Source organism: Parambassis ranga, chromosome 9, assembly GCF_900634625.1.
Source record: "Parambassis ranga chromosome 9, fParRan2.1, whole genome shotgun sequence".
Lineage (NCBI taxonomy): Eukaryota > Metazoa > Chordata > Actinopteri > Ambassidae > Parambassis > Parambassis ranga.
In genome coordinates this window covers 16863697-16886378 of record NC_041030.1, presented here as the reverse complement: position 1 = coordinate 16886378, position 22682 = coordinate 16863697, and the positions used below count along the sequence as shown (strand labels likewise).

General features: G+C 41.5%; 1 protein-coding gene across 3 annotated transcripts in view; it reads right to left on the bottom strand.

Moving 5' to 3' along the window:
• Nucleotides 1–1227: 1227 nt before the first annotated feature.
• rasgrf2b (Ras protein-specific guanine nucleotide-releasing factor 2b) overlaps nt 1228–22682 on the bottom strand; it is a 36967-nt gene continuing 15512 nt past the window's right edge. The window contains exons 2-29 of one of the 3 annotated variants that reach the window (XM_028414022.1): nt 20136–20242; nt 19542–19689; nt 17190–17279; nt 16977–17113; nt 16124–16240; nt 15875–15954; nt 15123–15316; nt 14915–15024; nt 14713–14831; nt 13798–13958; nt 13652–13718; nt 13069–13205; nt 12307–12389; nt 11730–11978; nt 10270–10362; nt 8884–9377; nt 7756–7881; nt 7024–7113; nt 6480–6586; nt 5536–5648; nt 5374–5434; nt 4829–4932; nt 4378–4462; nt 4093–4290; nt 3753–3832; nt 3547–3664; nt 3395–3463; nt 1228–2883 (exon numbers count right to left, since the gene is read on the bottom strand). In XM_028414022.1, the coding sequence (XP_028269823.1) occupies nt 2791–2883; nt 3395–3463; nt 3547–3664; nt 3753–3832; nt 4093–4290; nt 4378–4462; nt 4829–4932; nt 5374–5434; nt 5536–5648; nt 6480–6586; nt 7024–7113; nt 7756–7881; nt 8884–9377; nt 10270–10362; nt 11730–11978; nt 12307–12389; nt 13069–13205; nt 13652–13718; nt 13798–13958; nt 14713–14831; nt 14915–15024; nt 15123–15316; nt 15875–15954; nt 16124–16240; nt 16977–17113; nt 17190–17279; nt 19542–19689; nt 20136–20242 (3630 nt within the window). In that variant the 3' untranslated portion in view covers nt 1228–2790. Of the gene's footprint in view, nt 2884–3394; nt 3464–3546; nt 3665–3752; nt 3833–4092; nt 4291–4377; nt 4463–4828; nt 4933–5373; nt 5435–5535; nt 5649–6479; nt 6587–7023; nt 7114–7741; nt 7882–8883; nt 9378–10269; nt 10363–11729; nt 11979–12306; nt 12390–13068; nt 13206–13651; nt 13719–13797; nt 13959–14712; nt 14832–14914; nt 15025–15122; nt 15317–15874; nt 15955–16123; nt 16241–16976; nt 17114–17189; nt 17280–19541; nt 19690–20135; nt 20243–22682 lie in introns of all 3 variants that reach the window. The other 2 variants (XM_028414024.1, XM_028414023.1) reach the window with 2 other exon arrangements.

Sequence of the window (22682 nt, the reverse complement as noted above, 5' to 3'; positions counted from 1 at the left end):
GAGGCGTGGTCAACAGGTACAGTTAAAAATCACAGACAAGAATGAAATCAAGTAATTCTGATGCAGAAATACCACTCAGGCAGAGGCATTTTTGGTGGGTGGAAAACAACAATTTTGAGGTGAATAGGTCTTAAGGTTTTTTAGTACAGGGTCATTAGCATTTACATCTGAAACCTTCAAAACCTGCCACAAATGTAAAGATCCTGTCTGTATAACAAATCCTTCAGGAGCATAAATGAAGGTCTAGTAGTGGTCACTGGCTTGAAGCTCTCTCAAAATTACATTGCTTCTAACAGATGCTGCTGTTGTGTAGACAGGTAGTGGTTTCTTCAGGGTTAATAAACCGCAACATGCAAGGATAAATCTTCCATGTTTGGCTCCGGTATCCATGTTTTGTTGATGCACCACAGGTTGCTTACATGGAGGAAATGACACAGGGTGGCTTCGTCTAGAGGAAGTAGAAGCATCTTAACATCACAGTCCAAGGAAAAATATGCAAACACATAAGGCATGTTGAATTTATTTCCCCTGCACCCACAAGTGAAAAACACAAATAAATAAATAAACACACAAACAAATACACAAAAAAATAACATTACAATACAAACATAGCATTCTGTATTTCTAATTGGACACTCAGAGCCACAGACAGGTTTTCCCAAAAAGCAATTTCCTCATTTTGGACAAAGTTATTGTTTTATGAGGGTTCAACACTGCAGCATGACAACAGGTTGTTTTGCAGTTGACTTTGGACTATGTTACTCTAAGGGACAAACGTGCCAGATTTCATTGGACAAAATCTTTGTTTTTATGCTTTTTTCCAGACAACTACAGAGACTAGAGATTAATATAGAGAAGCAGAGGAAGAAGGTACAAGGTGCGTCCAGTCAGACATGCACAACATGCAACTGTGATGTGCATGCAGGATATTCATCTTATCATTAATACAGAAAAACAAAGTCTGATATTCAAATGCTACATTTTTTTAACCTCTACAAGGCATCTCTCTTTTTTCAAAAAGGGTTAACTTAACATAATTCTTTCTATACAACAGCCTTGGATGCAAAACTAAGATTCAACATGAGAGGGAAAAAAAAGAAGATACAATCAATATTCACAGCAAAGTATTTCTTCATCATCATTATATGATATGTGTAAAGTCACTATATACAAAAATAACATAAATACAGTATCTGATGAAATAAATAGCATAAGGAGAATGGCGATCATACTGTCAATCAAGCAAAGCTACATCTCAGAGAGTGCAGAAACTGTCCCCGCCTAAAACTGCTGTCAGATCTCATTTTGCACAAAGAAACCTGACGACACACACACACATTAGTACTGCTGACAGTTTATAAAAGCCCAGAAAGAATGCACAGAAACGCTGCCAAAGCTTTGGGTTAGTGGAGATTATAACAACGTTTAAGCAGCAGAGGGAGATGTTTGCTAACGATCCGATCAGATGCTGCAATGACTTCACACTAACATGCTACTGTTTCGTCTACATGACCTATTTTCTGAAAGCTGAACTAGTAAAACTACAGTCCTTTTTAAAAAAAAAAATTGTAGGATCGGTATAAAACTTGCAAATTGTCAGTTGTGGGGACCTACACTAGTGGAAGGCACTGATAAAATTTGGAATTAATCATTCATGACGACTTTTCTTTTTTAGTGTTCTTCTGGAAAACCTCAAACAAAAAAAGTCTGACTAAAGACAGAATTAATAGATTTATCTGGAAAATTATTTTTTTTGTTACACTATATGGACAAAAGTATGTGGACCCCTGTCCAGCCTATGAAGCATTTGCAACTGTTCGTGCTGTGTTGAATCAGTTGAAGCTAAAAAAACTGTTAAAAGTTATCATCCAACTACTCATTATATGCACTAAAGCTACAACAAAAAGCTACAATAAATAGTCAGTGACTGGAAGTTTGGGACAGTGGAAACATTTTTGGACTGGTTTGTCCATATAATATCAGAATATTGATTTATTGATTAATCATGGACAATTAATCAATAATGTAAACAATCAACAGCTGCCGCTCTAGATAACAGCAGCATTAGGATTCCCCACCTTTAGAATTAAACAGACCAGCAGTATGCTTAAGTAACACATGGTGTCCATTTACTTTTGGTCACATAGTGTATTTGAAGGCTTAAAGGCTCTTTTGCCGTACCCAGCCCGCTGAGGATGCATAGTGGCTTAGAGAGTCACTCTTCTAGTAAAGAGTGAAGCATGCTAAGCAGAGGGTCAGGGGTCAGGTTGAAGGCCATTTAGACAGTTACATCCTAAGCTGAAATCATGCAAGTTGTATGCAGTGACCATCATGACACAAAAGCATTGTGGGCCTCTTTGCTCCAAGACGTGGCACAGAAAAGCACAGGCAACAGCACGGACAACTGCACAGAGACACAAGCCGAAGACGCCTCTCTGTCACACTATCTGTATACGCTACATCTCTTGATATATCCTCTCACTCCATGCTGCACTCTCAGGCTGTCTGAGGAAGTGTGACATCATGTGCTTCACACTCTCAAAACCCTCATGCAGTGCAACTAACACCTATTCTCCTTGAAGACAATCAATCTCCCTCCTCTTATGTTCCCTCAGACTCCTTTCTTATGCTCACAATTCCATCAGTCTCTCTCTTTTTTCAACTTTCTGTCACTCTCATAACTTTTCTCCCAATTTTCTCTTGATTAATGAGATCATGTGGGCTTGTTGCCCTTTAGGGAGGGTAGGGAGGGTGGGGTCCAGGTTTGCCAGGCCACAAACTTGCTTTAAATCAGGCTGGCAGCCTGGGCTCAATCTTCAGCGAGAGATCGTAGAGCGTGTCTTCATCCATGATCAGAGTCTTATCCAGAAGGTACTGGGTCACCTGGAGACAGAAATGAGACGAGAGATGCTGTAAGTTTACCACCAGCACACAGAATGTTTACAGCTTGTTTACAACTATAGGATAAGATGTTAAATCTTGAAACGGTCAACAGGAAAAAAGTAAAGTGATGCATTTATCAAACAGTTATATATCATAATATAGCAACAACCTGCTCACCTCCACATTTCACTCAGCAGACAGTCTGAGCTGCCGTTTGTTTACAAATGAAATGTTATCTAATGTGATATAGTGACATAATGTCACATTATGGCACTAGATTGAGGTCAGCAAACACGGCATACAGTAGCCAAGACCAGCGAAGGACCCCTGTAGTCAGACCACGTGATAAACAAAGACATTCTACACACATGTAGTTTTATCTAGTAGGTTTGATGTTTTTGTCCCACTGTTTATAGGCTCAAAACCAGCACACTATAGTATACTGCATATATTTAATGATCTTTGCTGGAAAAATAAAAGGAACTTGTAATAAATAAATAAAAACACGTACCTTGGCCTGATGCTCTATTCTGTATGGAGTCTGCTGGAACTGCCGGATCTCTCTGATAATGTGGGATATCTGAAGAAAAGGTGGAATTAAAACGATTAAAGACCCTCATGTACATCCCCATGTGCATTTTTATATGCATTTCTGACACCCACCATCCTCATTTTGGAGAAGTTAACCAGACCCTCCTCAGTAAAATTGGGTGTTCCCTCTTCGATAAATGCCAGGTCTGTTAGATACATTCCCAGGTATGGCACACATGGAGGGTTGCAGCTGTAGGAATAATGTGCATAATAATATGTCAATTTAAATGTTTTTAATTATTTACCTGAGATTTAAAACAATAAATGCAAATTCTCACTTTTTCAGAGTCTCCCTCAGATTTTTAAATCTTCCCTCGGAGGACACCGTCTTCTGCAGTTTGTCCATCAGAGCTTTAGTCTGGTTTGCAACACAAATGTACATTTATGGCCATTAGGTATAAACACAGGACAAAACAAGGCAGGTACATTAGCCTCACTTACTCATGATGAAACCAATAAAATCTAATTTGCTCCCAGAACAGACAGACACTCAGACAGTCTGGTCATCAAATGATTGTGGCTTTAACTAATTTAATATAGATGAGATTTAAACAAAGGTCATTACAGGAAAATGCCTTTTCTATTCTGAACTCTCTGATTGCAGACTTTTTATTCCACCTGTTTGCTGATTTTAGCCCAGGTCTTCTTTAAACGGTAGATGGCACTGCGATTGAGCGCAGACGTGATCTCTAGCACTCCGTTGTAGTTGTTAAGACAGCGGCAGATGTCCGCCACGGCAACCCACTTCTCAATGGAGCTGGCCCTCGAGCCCACGTCGGTGTGGGTCATGATCTGTGATGCCACCAGGTTACTCATCTTCAGAAAGAAGAAAGAGGGGAGAGTGGTAAAAAAAAGGGAACACACTGGATGTACAGAGAAGCTCGAGATAGAGACACAATTCACATCATTGAAGTGTTGACTGGTCTTCATGATGAAGGGCGTCCTTTCTGTCTTATCGACCTTCATCCACCCCTGACCCAGGAACTCTCTGAAATATGGACAGAGACACGTGATATGTCCCAACACAACAAAGGAGAATGAAAGATGAAAATCTTGTGAGCAAGCAGAAATTCATTATTTTAACTGGTTGTTAATTTACAAATAGAAGAAGGGTTCCGATTATGTCAGGATAAAGAGAAAATAACAGCCCATTCACACCCGAAATTAAACCGTCAAATACAGTTTAATGTCCCTAAATTTAATGAAAAGAATCTGTGAAATATTTGCAGGTATTGCAGATCAATACCATACATTCCAAAATATATAGATTATATAGATTATATAGATATTTATCAAAAGTCCTAAAATAAATGTGCCTAAGGTGATTCATGTGTGAGGGAGTGAGAGGACTGACTCGTAGGGAATGCTCCTGAAGACGATGTGATCCAGCAGTGTGATCTGCTCGGCCAGCTCCATGGCTGAGAGAGACTCGAAACACTCTGCCTTTGGACAGTCCGCCTATACACACACACACACACATTCATAGAGTTATAAACAAACAAATGCTCACTCCCATAACACAAATAACGAGCAGATATAAATATCTAATAATAAGAGATTGTGATGAATATGGCTCATGACAGCTGACAGTCCCCTGGAGTCAGGAGAGGGTGTATTTACCCCTTCTGCCTGGAGGAGAGGATGGCGTGTACTGAATGAGGCTTCTCACATCTTACAAAGGCGTTATGTGTTTGTTGGTGATTCCCACAGATTATTAATTAACAAGGAGCCACCATGACTGATTTGATTATTAACTGTTAAAGGGGTGTAATCAGAAAAGTGTTTGTTTGGGGGCTAGCAGGCACATTAGAATAGAAATTCAATTAAAAGCGAGTCTGAAAGAAGGTTTGAGAGGTTAAAATTGTGCAGCAAATGTTTTTAAATTTGCAATTTTCTCACCATCTGTAAGATGTCCTCTATCCTCAGCTGGGCATCGTCCTGCTCGTCTTGAGAAAGGGCACTAAAAGAGAGAAAATATACATAACACACAGGCAAACAGCAGAGCATGCTGATTAAAAATGAATGGGAAAGAAATGTAACATTTATATGTGTGCGCTGCACCTTAGTATGTTGGCAGTGGCTTTTCTCTCCTGAGGCAGAAGGTCTGGATCTCTGAGCACCTCCTCCAGCAGACAGATCACCGACATCTTCAGCTCCACATTCATCTCAAAGTCCTAAACACAAATTAACTGCTACATTAACATGACCATCCAAACTCTAACCTATGTTAAACTCTGAGCTACACCTCCTCCTTCTTGAGAGTAATTACATGTGTGCCTGCAGGTGAACCCGCCTCTGATGGGTCACAGAAACACTACACAATCTAACGAATCCAGATTAAACTTAAAGACATGCAACACCGGCCACTGTTAAACTTTTAATCTGGCATAACATTCACCTATAACACGTCTGACAACAATGAAAGGCGATAGATAGCTTGCTAACATTTCTTTTAAATAATACCTTTCACCTGATCAATGATTAGCTGTAGAATCCCTCTCCTGACTCCCCCGCTCCTCCCTCATTCCTTACAGTCTTTACTCTTTCTTCTCCCCCTCCTTACCCTTCACTGCCCAATTTTTCACAGGTCAGTAATAACAAGCTCTTCTTTGGCCTCCTGGTGGGTGTATGTGTGTATCTGCGTGCGTTAATAAGCTGACTAAAGCTGGACTGTCATCACGGCATTTTGTATTATTGAAGAAAAAACACATACAACAGATCGATGCAGTTAAACTGGAGGGACCTCTGTGCAGCAAGACAGGCAATTACCCTGATGTTCAATTTATTAGGCGCTGGCTGTTTAGCAGAGGAGCTGGCAGGCCAAGCTGCTCGTCCAGTTTTGTGAAACAACAACAATATTTAGAGTGTGTGTGTGTGTGTTTCTATTTACATGATCAAGTGAGAGCAGTGGAGCAGAGAGAACGCATCAGTCACCTGCTTTAATGAGACCACAGACTTGATCACCATAGCAAAACACACACACAGTGGTGGGTACAGAGACAGACCTGTGAGTGTTTGGAGACCCAGTGACGCAGCACATTGAGAACTCTGTTGGTTGCAGCTCGGCGGATGATGAACTCTTTATCACAGGTTCTTTCAGAGTTAGTAAACACTAGAAGGAAAATTCATTTCATATATAAAGCAGCGTGTTAGCAGTGTTTTAATGTCATTATGCACACACTGAAATATGAAGCCTTCCAATAAAAAAACTGCTTACAGCAAAGCATGAAGATTATCAAACAGAACATTTCTGCATAGAAATGTATTTTTCTTTTTGCTTTGATCAGCACAAATCCAGTTTCTGTTGCAGCAACACAAACAAAAATTTGCATGCATGCTTTATTTAGACAAGGTGGTGGCTATGTACAAAATACACATAGCACTGTTAGTTTTACAGGGTGGTAATCTTATTGAGTAAAAAAAGTTTTGTGACTTCCCTTTTTACTTTGTGTTTTCTTACTGCATGTAAAATTATTCATCTTACACAGCAGGCCTGTTATGTATTTAAAGGACTGTGAGGCATGTGTGTGTGTGTGTGTGTGTGTGTACCTGGGGGTGTACCATGTCCTGCAGCTGCTGTGGCAATTGCGAAGGCTGATGCAGGAGAGACGGAGCAGCGTGAGTTCTCCCCTGACTGGACTGCAGACACACAAACACATAATTATCATCAGTGGGAACAAAACATATGATTTGCTGGTGAATAATAATAAAAAAACACTGTTATTCTGACATAATGAGAATTTAAGTGGCCATAAATTCAAGTAAGTTTTTGTATTTTTTCTCATTAATATAAACATGAGTCACTTTTATAATTACTTGTCTATAGCATCAACCAAATTTCCCTGCATACATTTTTAACATAAACTAAATATCACAAATCTAATTACAAGCTTTGTGCTAAGTTAAGAAATGTCAAAACATACTATCATCTTTATCCTCATGTAACCATAGATGTTACTATCTTGTCATGTCACCACACACTGATCTCATCATCATTATCTCCACTCTATCAGTGGTCTTTAACGTCTGTTTTACTGAGCCCACCTCAAGGTAAACCCTCCTCAGAGACGCACTCACACAGAGAGCTCACAGAGCTCCCATGCACTGTTGTCTTTGCTGCTGTACTAAAGATGTCAGCCTTCAGGGTCAAGGATCTGCCCATTTTTCTGTGGTTCTGCAGAGCACACCTGTCAGTGGGCACAGCGCTGCCCACTGCAGAGGCCTCTGGCTATGACACCGTGGTGTAGTCATGAGTCATAAACCACACACACACAGTCTTACCCCCGGGCTGTCGGTAGCGGAGGTGTCGAGGTGTAGATGGAGAGCGACATGGAGACATGTCTCCTGCTTCGCTGCCCTGTGGAGACTCGGGGATGATTTTCTCCAGAGACACCGACTCCAGCACAGCTAAGCAGGTGGAGAAGATTAATAATGATGCTGTTTGACTAGATGAGAGAACTTTATCAACCACAACATGACCTCTGTTGACTCCTGCACATTGGTTTAGCATTGGTGCAAATAACTCTTGAGTGTAAAGCCCTGTCTTTTTCCTCAGTCCTCACTGGTATCTAACTAGGCATTGACGTGACCAAGAGCCAAAACAAACTGATGCAGAGTGAGGAAAGACTTAACAGTACAAGTGTTAATAGGTCTTTGTCTGCTTGTATCCATTTAAGCAGATGTCACATAAACACACGCATGCACACACACAGATAAAGTATGTGTTCACACATGCTAATGAGGGTCAGCCTTTAGCAGCTTGTCCTTACTGCGCTGACTCAGATGGCCCGATGCTATTCCTCTCCATTCTGAGAGCGCTGTTTAACACAGCTATTAGAAGATCTGAGCGTGTGCGGTGGGAAGTCAGCTTAGCTGACTGCAGCACACAAATGCAAGGAGATAATGATGTCCCACCAGGCGCCTGTTCTGCTCTGACGGGGAAGTTCTCACACTGTGTCATCTGATGAGTGACCTCTAGCTTATCATAAGCATCGCAGAGCATCAACAAAACCAGTATGTAGAAGTGTAATCATATAGGGTGGATGGATTATGTGGATGTACAGAACAAACTGTACGTGTTATTTAGCTGCACGCAGACAGATGGTGTGCATAATATAGAAGCAGAGGAGTTAAAAGAGGTTAAAGTGCAGTGAATGAAAACAATCTGCCAGCTTGATTCTCAAAATGTTTGATAGAACCAAAAAATAATCACTTATCCAAAAGAAAATCATTCTGTGTAGAGATATACTACAAGGAGGGACATCTAACCACATGGAAGCAAAGGTCAGAGCTCCTCAAAACCCTGTCACAGAGGGCTCATCTAACTGTTATCTCAAAATGAGGTCATGAACTATGCACAGTAATGCAGTCAATTTATTGTTGTCTGGCTCTGTATTCAAGTGGAAATACCTCTGCGGATGCTCCGACGCAGTTTCCCACAGAAGGGATCAATCTTGGGCACCTCCTCCCCGTCTGCAACTGAGCAGGGACTCTGCTCATCGGATGAGGGGATGGGAGGAGCTTGGTCTTGGGGTGATTTGGAGTTGTTTGGTGGAGGCGAGGTGGAAGAAGAAGAAGGGGGAGGAGAGGAAGTAGTTGGGGTTGGAGTCTGAGGTGTGGGAGTCTGGGGCGTGTGGGCAGATGTGGGGCTGCTGGCAGCAGACTGGGAAGTGTTGCAGTTGACAGCGGAGTTGGACAGAGGACTGGTGAGATCGAGGCCTCCAACCCTGGCGGTGATCGGGGAGTGCAGGGACAACTTTCGAGTTCGGACAGGGGAGGAGGTGCGGGACTGCAGAGGCAGAGGAGGAGGCGAGGAGAACTTGCGGCAGAGACGAGGAGATTTGTCATTAATGTGCTCGCCGCCTCGATTATTTTGATTGGTGGCAAAAAACAACTCCAAGGACCTGGAGAAGGAAAAGCAATATGTTAGCAAAATAATAGGATATTAAAAAGCAATAAGAAGAGAGCACAGGGAGTGCTGTAGCTCTAGCTACTGACTACAGCATGTGGCTACAAGTGAAGAGCAAAATTATGTCTGAGGAGGTGACAGATGACTTTACCTGCATCCATAAAACAAAGTCAGTTTTATAAAAAAGACAGCAAGACACACAACAATAGAAGAGGACAAACCACCTCCAGCATCCTGCCAGTTAGGGAGGAGGAGGCATGTTCTCAAACATTAAGTTACATCAAGCTCCTACGCTGCTGTTCTAAAACTATAAAGCCAAAAATGAGGCCAGATTATGTTCTTAAAACAAACACAATGTTTTACTATATATTACATTAGCAAGAGTTACATGTCTCACTTGCGAGGAAAAGAAAATGCTTTATTCAGCAAGCTGTTTAGTTTTCAATTTAATGATGATATTAATGGTATAGAGCTGCATCAAAGGCGACGTAATCATGCATAAACACAGCCGTCAATTATTAACGAGGAAATGGAAGAACAAATTGCATCCCGGATAGAAGGAGAAAAATAAACAGAGGGAAATGGAAGGGATGCATGAAAAGCAGAGAGGAGAAATGCAGAACGCAAGCAGCAGGATGTTTAAGAGAACGATACAACAGAGTGTGAGGAGGAAGAACAAAAACTGATCAATATGGTAACAGAGAGGAAACACAGCCTCGAGGAAGTGAAGCTTCTGTGAGGAAACATGCTACAGATCAGCAGCAGATCTTCCATTCCTGTCTATATAGCATCAGAATAAAGTGCTTCAGAGTAAAGAGGAGGAAAGTCATGCATCAGTTGAGTATTAGACCAAGAGCACAGGAGGAGAAGAGAGAAGAGTCAGTTACTTGGACTGATCCATGGCTATCTTCTTGATCTTCAGACTGTAGTCAGGACAGATGGATGAGATGGACAGACGGTCAAATGAGTGGTACTGCGGCCTGTAGTTGGAGGGGATATGAAAAGACAAGGGTAATGGAGGACACAAAAAAATGGATGTAAGTTGGAGATGTAACACAGATAGAAAATGGTTTCAGGGTGAAAGGATGGGAGGATGAAAACTGCTTGTAGGACAAAAAGTAGACGTCAACACACAACCACTTGAGCGAACTTAAGACACACTGTACTCAAACTGAAGGGAGATTTAGCAATGTGTGAATATTTTTAATTAGGTTTTTACAGAATTTCCCCTTGAGGATAAATAAAGGAAATACTGATTCTGAGGTTTAAGGAATGTTATGAGGTTTTGGCCATAAACCGAGTAACTACTGAAAAACTTATGGAATCAGGCTGGGAGGTAACCAGTGTCATTGCAGTCCAATCTCTGAGGCACATAACATAAATAATTCTGGAGAATAAATTAGAGAGTCAGGCTTTCTTTCAGAGTGTTGGTGTTTACCAATGGAAGACACTGCTACAGTGTTGAAATCATCAAACAGCCACAAGTTAAATGTTAGTGTGAGGATGCAAAGCGTGACAAGAGGTGCATGCTAAGCCTAAAAGCAAACTGAGGCTTTTCAGCACACCCTTTAATCCTGCTCCTACCAGGAGCTTCAGCCATTTTGGAGTACTTGTTTCATTCATTGTCCCATCTTGTGGTACACAGTGATAAGTATGCTAACTTCTGTAAATATCTCTGTTTAAAATACAGTTTTTAAATTGAAATTTACACACATACTACCCTCTCTGTACACCTCTGGTCCCTGGATGCCTCTCTTCTGTCAGCTAGGCCATCCACAAGCTGTGCTGAGTTCACTTTTACATACAAACTTGCCCTTGGGTGAAAAGCCAGAAGTTTTCCTGTTGAAAAGCTAAGTTAAGCCATGGAAGGAATACAAACGTACAATTCTGATGCAGCCAGGGACCGAGCTCCTCATCTGACACACACACACGGTATATTCCTATGACTGTGCCAAAAACTTTGTTGGAGCATCTGTTCTGTTGGCCTCCAAACACAGGCTGGTATGTATTACAGCCAGTATGTGTTTAACCTTGTGGACAGAGGCGGAAGCTGCTCGCTGAGGCCAAAACCCCTGAACCACATCTGACTACATCATTTAAAGCAAAAAAAAAAAAGAAGGGACAGCTAATATAACAAGTTTAGGACACGCCAATGTTAACACCAATACACATCATTGTGTGTATTTGCATTTGTATGACCACAAATTCTTACAAACACACATTTTCACACCAGTAATGGCTGATTATCAGAAGATTTATGAGGCGTCGTGGTGGCAACAAATGTGCACAGGATGTGATTTTCTGCCTGCATTTGTAAACACTTATTTGCATGTTTGAAAGGTAGAACCTGATAGGTATGGAAGAGAAGGGCTTCTTGTAGATGTCAGCCAGTTTGTCCATGACCACGGTCGCGGTGGTGAAGATCCGGTACGTGTGCAGGAAGGTGTTGAGGAAGTCTATGGAGAGGAAGCGCAGGTCGGTCAGCCTCTCCAGCAGCCGCTCCACGCTGGCGTAACGGATCTGGGGGACCTTGCAGGAGTTGAGTGTCTTGCTGAAGCAAATGTCAACATCATCTTTATGGAGACGCACATCGGATCTGATGGATACACACGTACACACATACACACACACACACACATAACCAAGCATGGGTTGGGCTGCTAAAGCAAGTAAAGTATAGTTGAGCAAAAACAGACGAGTAAATAATAATAATAAATAATAATAAAAATACCCACATATTTCAAAGAGGCTAAACATATAAGGAATACTGTCAAGCATAAATAAAAGGAAAAAAACACATAATACAATACACTTACTATAACACAATATAACTACACCACTGTAATATTATCACCCAGCTATGACTTCAACACGTGCGTGGCATGAAGAGATGGCTGCTCCTCTTCACACACACAGATACTTACTTGATCATGTGTGGCACAGTGACTTTGGAGTTCTCTTCAAATACACTGGTCATCAGGCCATTACAGCGGATATTATCTATGCACTACAGAGAGTAAGAGTAGAAACAGTGTTAGAAAGAAGAAGTGAAAATATTTTATATACATTTCTTCTATTCTAATTGTTAAATGTCATTGATTCATGTTTTAAATACTAATAATCTGATTCAATAATTCAACTAAATTATTTGTTTTAATTTTTTTATATATATTAATTAAAATAAAATCAGATTTAACTATTAATCACATGTTCCTCTTTCTGTTATGTGAGAACTGGAGGCACTTCAGCACAAATTAGTATTAACACTAGTTATTATCATAAACCCAAAGTAATTATGTGTTAAAATAAACAAATGTAAAACATGTATTACAGCTTCTTGTCAAATTAAATAAATTAAATAAAATTTATTTATTCACATGTGTCCAAACCTAAAGACTTGCTTTGATTTGTTTTAAAAGTCTGTTTGATGAGGAACTGACAGGGAAAAGAAGCCATTTAAAGCTGTCAGTGTATTTTTGTGTTTCACTAGAATTAATCCAGTGTGACAGGCCTGTGTGGTGTTACTCTGTTTGTGAAGTACTGAGGCAGTGAGCTGAACTCAGCCCTGGGGAACTTCACCACAGTCTGTGTGTTTACTTATCACCAAGCCTTCTCAATGCCCAGTGGATAGATGCTCTCGCTATTTGGAGCTTCTTGTTTTTCTGTGTTTGTCTGGGTGTGATTACCTGGCTAATATCACTGGTCCATGCAGCCTTCTCCTGTCGCGATGGTGCCAGTAGCACCACCGTAAATGAAGGTGAATCCTGTGGCTCTACTACAAGTTTGAAATCCAGCTGACCAAACACCTGTCCACCAGCTTTAGCTGTTAGATAGAGAGAATAACAGCAACATGTTTCACCATACAACACACCAGCTCAGGATGAGCAGAGTAAAACTGAAGCACACACAGACACACACGGAGGGTTAATTAAGAAGACCTGCTATCTTCCCTCTGTGCACCCCTGAGGCTTCAGGTTGAAAGTGTGCAGGTACATGTGATTGTCTCGGCACATGTGTTTTTGTGTCTGCCTATGTGCAAAATGAATCTTCAGTGGGAAAAAAATTAACAGACCTGTAATGTGAAAAGATCAAAACTTGACATTTAAAGGGGAAAGCATCTGATATTTAAAGGGAAGTCATTTCTGGACACCTATTGTCTGACACCTAATTAACCTCCTTGAGTGCTGAAGGGCCTAAATGAGCCAATAAGAGCCTGTCTGTGTGTCGGTAACATGAACACATTCCCTTTTATAGATGTAATAAACTTACACTCTTCGTCATTGGCGTCGGGTTCTTCTATAAGTGTGCAGTCAATTAGGGACAAAACTCCACCTTGCTGCAGGATTTTTAAGAGAAACAGTTTATTGTCATTTCATTTAAACGGTGATATCAATTTACAAAATAAATATCCTCACTTTAAGAAGGTGTAGTTTCCCTCCTGAGCTGCGTGTGCAGACGAGGAAGTGTTTGGTGAAGAGAAAACACTGCCGCTCCCCCTCTTTCTTCAGAGAGAGGGACCCCAGACGGACTTTGCTGAGTTTCCCCCGTTCCACTGATGGCAGCTGAATCAGAGAGCCTGTGGATTACATTACATATTGTTAAGTTGACGCCTGTGTATACCGAGCATATGCAGAAGCACAAAAGTGACACTTTTCCACAGTGTTGTTAACTAAAACAGGCAGGATTAGTGGCAACAATTTTTAATCATACAAAGCAGAGAGCAACCTCAGACTTAAGCATGATGTCAGGACCTCATCTTCTGACGTGTGACTCAGATTTAGTATTAAAATCCCACTTGTAACTCACCACATGTCTTGATTAATCTGACACAGCAGGCAGTTAAACTTATTAGGTTGTAATGTAGTAATGTGTGGAACAGATATGAGTAGATATGAAAGTGTAATTTAAGTCAATTAAGATTTGAAGACTTTTTGGTGTGACTACATGTCGCTGGAGGTCAATCGTGGCAAAGGAAACTGAGGAAATCAAGTTTGCCTGAGAGTGAGATGTGATAGAATAGTGAACAGTGGTAGGAGAGCACATTTGGTGGAGCCTCTGCTTCATTATCTCTAGAGGTTTTACAGAAACCCAGAGCCTGACTCTCAGGCAAACACTTGAAGGTAAAGAGGATCAAGGAAAAACTCCCCTTTTATCTTAATTGGTGATGATATTTGATGATGATGTTTTTAACATCTGTCTTGCTCTTGTCCACCACTCATTTTAAATGTTTTGGACTCAGCTTCTGAGACATCATTGATAACTGATCCTCTTTATATTTTGTTCATGTTGCTGTTGTTGAGCTTCACTGTGTGATGATGATGAAGACTCACCCTGCCTGACGAAGGTCTGGCTGGTGTCCAGCAGGATGTCACAGCCTTCCACTATCATCCTCTCTATGGCCAGGTTCTTACGGATGTTTTCTGTGTCACTCACCTCATCGTGCATAACTCTGGACACACAAACACATAAAGTTAGTCCAGTATTCAGAGACAACATGTCCTCAAAGGGACGATTCTGAATTCGGACACCCACCTGGACAATTCCTCTAACTTGGACTTGGCAAATTCAAGACTCTTCCGCTCCACATGCTCATGAGGTGTGTGGGCCAATAATTCATGCAAGGTGATGATGTAACGAGGAATCTTATTGAGACAAGAACAAAAATAAAAAACATTAAAACCAGGTTTGCATGGTGAGAAATTCAGGCCAAAGCATTTTGGAGAGATTTCCCATAATGCACCTGGAACATGGGGTATGTGAGGAAGGTCTCCAGCATCCTTCCCTCACAAGCAGCGTTGGACTCATACTGTTTCAGCAGCTTGTCAAAGTCTCTGTTCTGTTTGCAGTTAGCCAAAACCTGCAGGCTGTACTGATGGTTACGCACAAACTCCTGGTAGATGTTCAGCATGGGAAGCAAAATGTCAAAGAGATCGGCTGTAGAATTAAAAACACACACACAGGGGGCGATAAGTGACGTGAAGGTTAACAAGTGTTACTGACTGTTATCGACAAATTACAGAAGCAGCTCCAAAATTGGTTTGATATAAAACATATTGTTGATTAAAAATCTACATTCAATGTCAGCCTGCAGCACAGAGGCTGATCAGACTGACACATTTAATCAGTAGAATTGTTTCCTTTTTGAATTTGTCACAAGTAATTTGCAGCCACGTCTTTCAGCTGCCGGTCTCCTAGGTGATGCTTATCTGTCGACGGGGGCTTTTGTTTTAGGAGGTGGAATGGTGGGATGCCTTCTGGTCTGGGTGGTCATTGTCTGTCAAGACAATGAGTGTGCTTGTTGCAGACAGAGATAGTGAAGTGTGTGTGTGTGTTAGAGGCAGACGTCAGAAATGACGTCTGAATGAGACAAACTGGATGCAGAGCACTGCTGAAAAAAACTGACCTTGATGTAACTGTGTGGCTGCAGATAGCGAGAGCGCAGTGTGTATTTGTGTGTTTTGTGCCATTGTGTGAGGTCAAGCAACAGCTTACCCAGCACCAGCGTTGGCCAGTTGGCTATCCTCGCCTTCAAGCCTTGATGGAAAATCTCGTGGAGGAACATGATGGTCTCGCTGAGGACACATTGTAAACAACAGTGTGAAAATACAAACTCTTCAGTGTGTGTGTGTGTGTGTGTGTGTGTGTGTGTCTGCCTGAGCCTCCTGCATAATTCACACTTCAGAGAGTCTTTAGAGATGAAGACAATATGTTGGTTGATTACACACATCTGCACACACACACCTGTTGAGGAAGATGCTGCTGACGTCGTCGTGGCTGATGGGAGGTTTCTTGGAGCTAGCAGCCATCCTCAGAGGTCTGAGAAAGCAGTTGACCAGGATATAGAGCTGGTGGACATACCTGTCATCACACACAGAATATACACAGATCAATGTTTAAGCTATTGTACTTTTTATCATTTATCAAAATAAATGCTGCAATTCATGATGCACTTCATCACCACATACACTTCTCAGCCTCATCTGCTTATCAATCCTATATTATCAGTATAAATCAGCCTAAAGCTACAGTGTTCATTTGCATCTATCAGATATGCATGCAGGTGAACTCACCTCTCAACTGTCTGTGAAGTGCTAACTCTTGGTTTATGCACCAGCCTACACACCAGAGCTCGTATTGATTACCAATAGCATGGCTTTCCCTCATTGTAGAGCACTGGAAGTTTCTGGTACAAGCAGGTTTTCATAACATTTGCTCTGCCTAAAAGCACTACTTTCCTGGAACTGTAGAAATGTCTCCATATTTGTAACTTTCCAGACATTTTCATTTGCGACTGTAACTCTTCTCTTTTTTTCTCAGAAACTTTTCTTGAAAACTTCCTTTTTTTCCCACCGTACTACTTGTTTCTGTAGCCTACGCTAGCTCCTTGGCTACAGTTGTGTTCCTCTCATTAGCTGTGCATTGCCAGTGTAGCAGCATGAGGACATTGCCACAGATACTAGTGTAACGCAGAGTACAGAGAGATTTACCTGGAATTAATGAGCCCGATTAGTACTAAGTTAGATGTCAAAATCAGGTACAAAAAAATCCTATAAATCCCATATTGTTTGCTTCTAGGTGTAATGTATTCACATACTCTGTCTCTGCCTCCACCATGTTGAAGACGATCTGGTTCCTTTTCCTCATGCTCTCAGCGTGAGGAGAACAGATGTAGTCCTGAACAATGATCTTCCATTTCCTCCGGCAGAGCCAGCCCCGCATGAAACTCTGCACCTGTATACAGACAATTCACACAGTTCACACACCAACACATCATTTAAACTCTGCTTTGATGTGGAATCATTTTTACCTTTTTGATCTTTTTGATATCTGGGTCCTCGTTTTCATGGTAGACATGGTAAGGCCGCATTCGCTCCTTTGTTTTGTTCAGAGCTATAATCTTCAGTCACAAAAATACAAGCGTCATTTAATGGAAACAGACAACAAACAAGGATAATAGTGGCAACAAAAATGCCTGGAAAAGTGGTTTTATGAGCACTCAAGTGAAATGCATATCCTCTTTCTAGAGGGATACAAAATTGAAAAAAATTTGGGGACAACAACTCATTATGGCTGAATATTGCTCATGTGAATATTGTTTAGTGTGTGCTCAGTGAATTGTTAGTGTGTTTTCACCAGATAGACATCAGACTTCCTCGTTCGTGACAATCAACGGCTTTCATTCAGAAAGAAGGAATGATTAATAGATGAGGGAGCGCAGCAGGGCAGTAGGAAAATTAGTGTGTCTGATGACGGAAAGCGGCACACAAATAGGCACAAAATACTTAATCCAAGCAGCAGGCTGTGTGACGTTCACTGTCTGAAGGTCCATTATGTCAGCTGTAGCTGTATGACTCTCACCAAAGCACAGGTGTAGCAATAAAAGCCGAGCCTCACACACACACCTTCATCTTTATTTTCTTATTCACTACCGCTGTCATGCAAATGGCACTGATAGGAGCCGCTCTGCCAACTGTTGACAGTTACAGTGGCTAGTTTAATTATTCATAAACACACACACACACAAACAAACAGGAGTGTGTTGTAATGAGAGGGATCGCCAACTGCACGCTGGCTCTCAAAGTCTAATCCTGTTTTCATGAGCAGCTTCATTACACACAGGCAGATGTTTCTTAATATAAAATGACTTTCGTTTGCATTTCCATTATCAGCTGGGCTCACCGTATCCTGCCAATGAGACATAATCCCACCATGCAGTGTGGAGAGAAAGTACCACAGCACTTGTTGCTCTGAGGACGAATTATGACTAAAGGCAGCGTAGCAGGGTAATCCATTAAACACAAAGACAGAAACTGCATATAAAAAAGTGTTTACAAAAGCAATTACTGACACAAATGAGCAGAAACAGATTTGGAAATGACAGCGAAGGTGCGATTTATGGAGAAGTTAGCAGCTGGGCTAATAAGCGAAAAACATCTTTTGGGGACGACAACTGCTGCACAGACCAGAATTCAATTTCAGTCAAGCATCTGCAGGTGAAGAAGAGTCCTGTAGTGCCTTCAGGTCATGTCTGTGGCTCAAACAAGACTCACATCTTATGTCACACAAACCACACTCAATGATCTGAAAGCTATGGCGATTACTTCACAATACTACCAGTTCATGATCACAGGCATCGTGACAGTAACTGTGCAGCCAAAATCTGCTGCGACACACAAACAGACGTGGCAAGCTGTGAAGTTACAACACAAAAACAACAAGATAATTCCACTTCTGATTGAACACATCCTTTCCACAATGACTGAAAATAAAATACAGCTATTGATCTCATTAACATAAACCAATTATTACCTAGTGCTGTGTGAGACAGAATCCTAATTAGTCCTGATTAACAATCTGCTTAGTTGTGTTTTGCGCGTGTGATTTGTGTGACGGCAGAACAGAAACATGCCGTGTAGAAGAAGAAGAAGCCATGGAGCGTCTTTATTGAACAGTGGGCTCCTTCACACACACACACGTGCAGGTACGTGGGTAAATATTTTTCTTCTTGGATCACTCTTAACGTGATTCAAGGCAGGAAAGTAATCACAGAGTTGTGTGGGTGGGTGAGTGAGTGAGTTTTAAAGCTGGTTGTATCTCTTTTCTCTGTTGTGACTCTTGATATTGAGGGTCTATACAGTATATTTATCCACTCAGATTTAGCATAATTTTCCAGAATCTGTCATTAAGTTTCTAATGTGTTAATTTCTTCCTCTGCCTTATGATTTGACACTGTGGGTGGAGGTCACGGGTCCTCTGGAAATGCCTTTTTTGAGGTTAGCATCCTTCAGTGCTTGCTCCCAGTAACAAGTTTATTTTAATAACACTGGTCCCAGACTCCCATTCAAAGCAATGTGTTGGTTGTTAGACACCTGCCTAAAGGGGCTTCCCTGTCAAATGTGCAACAAAAGCATCCGTTTACAGCAAGCTGAGAGCTAAAGGGACTGTTTGATTAAAGAAAAGACACAGGCTTCGACACTGTGCATCCCGTCTGAAATTTGCATACATTGTTTCCTGAGGGTCATAAATTTGTATCAAACGTGGGAGAAGCAATTACTGATTGCAAATCCATTAAATGACTGATAAGTGCAGGAAAAAACACTGGGCATAAAAAGAAAAGAATCTTGGTGGGTGTGTTTGAGCATGCACAGGCATGATGTACCTCTGATTTCAGCCTCTCGATTTCAGTGTCCTGATCCTCCAGCTGAGTGCGCAGCTGATTGGCCGCCACCTTCTCTGTCTCCACGATCTGCACAAGGTGGATGTATTTCTGCATCAGCACCTCTCGTTCGATGATGATGTCAGAGTAACTGAAAAGAAAAAGATTTGAAACCCATGCATATATACTAAAAACTGCAGTTCCCTGTTTGGCCTCTGGGGTGTGGCTGCAGAAGCGAGTCAATCCTCATAGACCTCCATGTTAAAATATCCGACTTCTCATGTTTACAGCCTGGTACAAAAACTGGTTTGGGCCTCTATTGATAAGTTCCCTTTTGTGAGAGGATTTTTTAATTTTGCATAATTAGCATGACTGCTTTGAGTGACAGGGAATAATTTGGAAAACTAGCTTTGCAGTATATTACACAAGGTTTATCCCTACAACAAACCACCAGTATGGTCTTTTATTTTAACTTTAATGCACATTGTTTGTCAGACAATGACACAGTGTTTCCTTAATACATTTTTTGGCTTTTTTTACTATGACTACTTTATTATGTCCATTGGAAAGACCCTTGATATAATGTTGTGTGTGTACCTGGCCTGTTGGATGGCCTCCACCCATTCATCGCATTCAATCTCCTCCTCTGTCCGCAGCTCCAGAGGCTTCTGACCATCGTGACCAAAAATAATGAGGAAGTAGTGCTGAGGAGGAGAAGAGAGGAAAGTTGTTCTTTAGGGATGCTAAACATACACATGGACATATGGAAAACACAGCTTTTCACACTCGTTTCTTGCCCAGAATCCTCCATTATAAAGAGCCACACACCTTACATGAGCAGGCAGAGAAAGACACGCACACACACAGCGAGCCATTTCCTCACTAAAACCAAATATCAAGTCTGTGCCTCCCTGCTACACCAGCCCATTATCATCACCATCAATTAGCTGCCTCCCTCTCCTGTTTCTCTCTCTCTGTACAGTATCTGCCTTTAAAACAGACACATGCCAACACGTACAAGTGCAGAGACACACACCTAGAGCAGCGCGCGTGCACACACACGGCATTATGTGAAGTGATAGAGGCTTTTATTCAAATGGTCATGTCCTGGGGCAATGGGTTACCAGAAGAGCTGCTATTCTTAGTCAAGGAAAACAGAGAAGACTGAGCTCTGCATGGGCTAACTCTCTCTCCGGCTCTTCATCCAACCACCTCCTTCTCTCTTTGCACTTCACCTATCATCCCACTCCGCCTCCTCTGCCTCGCTCAACCAGCATCCTCACTTCTCTTGTTGTCAAAACCCACTCCTCTTCCTCCTCCTCCTCCTCCTCTTCCATCTCCACATCCCTTTGTACTTTCATCTCTTTCTGTCTCTCTCAGTAAGGATGCAGTGAACCAAACAGGGTCCAGAGCAGAGACGTTTGCCCTGCAGGAAGATGGATGGGCTTTGGCCCCTGCAGTGGGGATGGGCTGGGGACTGAGGTCAGAGAGACCCCTCCTTCATCTCCATCCTGCAATCCCTGCTTTTTATGTCTGTCATTTCGATTCACTTAATATATTAACAATAATCTGTGCTCTAACAGTCTTTGACAGGGAGAAGGATGGAGAGAAAGACAGAGAGAGCTGTTACATAATATTTCTTAACAGAGTACATATTTCTAAATTGTGTCACCACCTAACAAGATTTCCATGGCAACGTAATATCCAACGCTTCTGCCGTGTTTTGCACTTTCATTTTCTACATTTCACTGCTGCCTCTATTCATTATATGACTTTTATTGATCCATCCTGCAATTTTAGACATGAGAGGAAAAGACACAGAAAGTGAAACATTTTGTCAATGCAGATTTCACAGCTCCCTGCTGATGGATAATCTGAGCCTGTCCTCCTCCACATTTAAGATATTTTTAATTACCTGTCTGTCCGTCCTTTTTCATGTCATGCTGTTATTGATTTAGCTGCCTTAGATGTTTCCACCACAGACAGGCTCCTGTCATTTACTTATGTGAAAACTACTAATTTCCATTTGTCTGTTTAGTGCAATGACCAGTTCCTTCACAATGCAGAAGAAGAGGAAGCTTTTGTCACATGATGTCACCCTGAAGAGCCGTTTTGAGCTCCTGTAGCAGTTTTATGGGAGTTTTCCCAATATGTAACACTTTCACATGGGCTTCATGTCTGAACCCCTTAGCAGTGGACACATGCTTATACATTATGTTTTTTTCCCCTCATATCTCTTAGGATGCTGGGTGCAGACTGCTGTGACCTTGCCTGGAGGCAAAAGAAGCAAAAGGTATAAACGATAAAAATGCTTAAAACTCTGATAAAGCAAAGGCTGCTGAGGAATCTTGATGTGCATCTTACTTCAAGAGAATCATGTTTCAAAAGAAGAAAATAACAGTTTGGTGAGAAAAGTCAGAAGCAGAAACCTGCAGGTCTAAAAAAAAAAAAAAAAAAAAAAAAAAACCAATACAACAGTGTGTAAAATACAGTTCTTTGAAGCTGGCTCCAGCAGTTAATCAATCCCCACAAACCTTCACATACCTTCATCCAATGAACATGTTTGAGGCCTGGTACAAAAAAAAATGTTATTTTATAGCATTTGGTGCTTTTATTTAATGACCCCTGGCAACTATTAAAAATTAATTTTTATTGCATCCTCTACAAACGTTTCTGCATCACAGTGAACCCTGCAGCTTCACAAAGCATTACACTGTATAATAGACACTGTCTACTCATTAGCAGCAGAGGATTTTTTTTGGTCCATGGTTAAAAGCTCGGTTGGTCATGTGGACGCTGTGAGAGCTCCTGAACGCTCCTCTCTGTAAACACACAGCTTCCCAGCTCTACAGTACCATCCAGGACTGCCGGCTCTCTCTCTCCCTTCAAAACCGCTCAAATGTACCCTCCATCCCTGAGGGCCTTCACTGTACTGTATGAAATTTCATTTAAAGAAATAAAGACAGACAAGAAAAGAGAAAGAAACAAAGAGACAGACTCTTTTCTGCCCTCTCTTCTCATGTCACCACGACCATTTTACCTCTCACCTGAACTCCTATTCTCCCTCCTAATTTGAGAAGCAGCTATTTCAGAGAAGGGGAGGGTGACAGCGGGACACAAAGGAGTGTGTTCTACCACCATCGT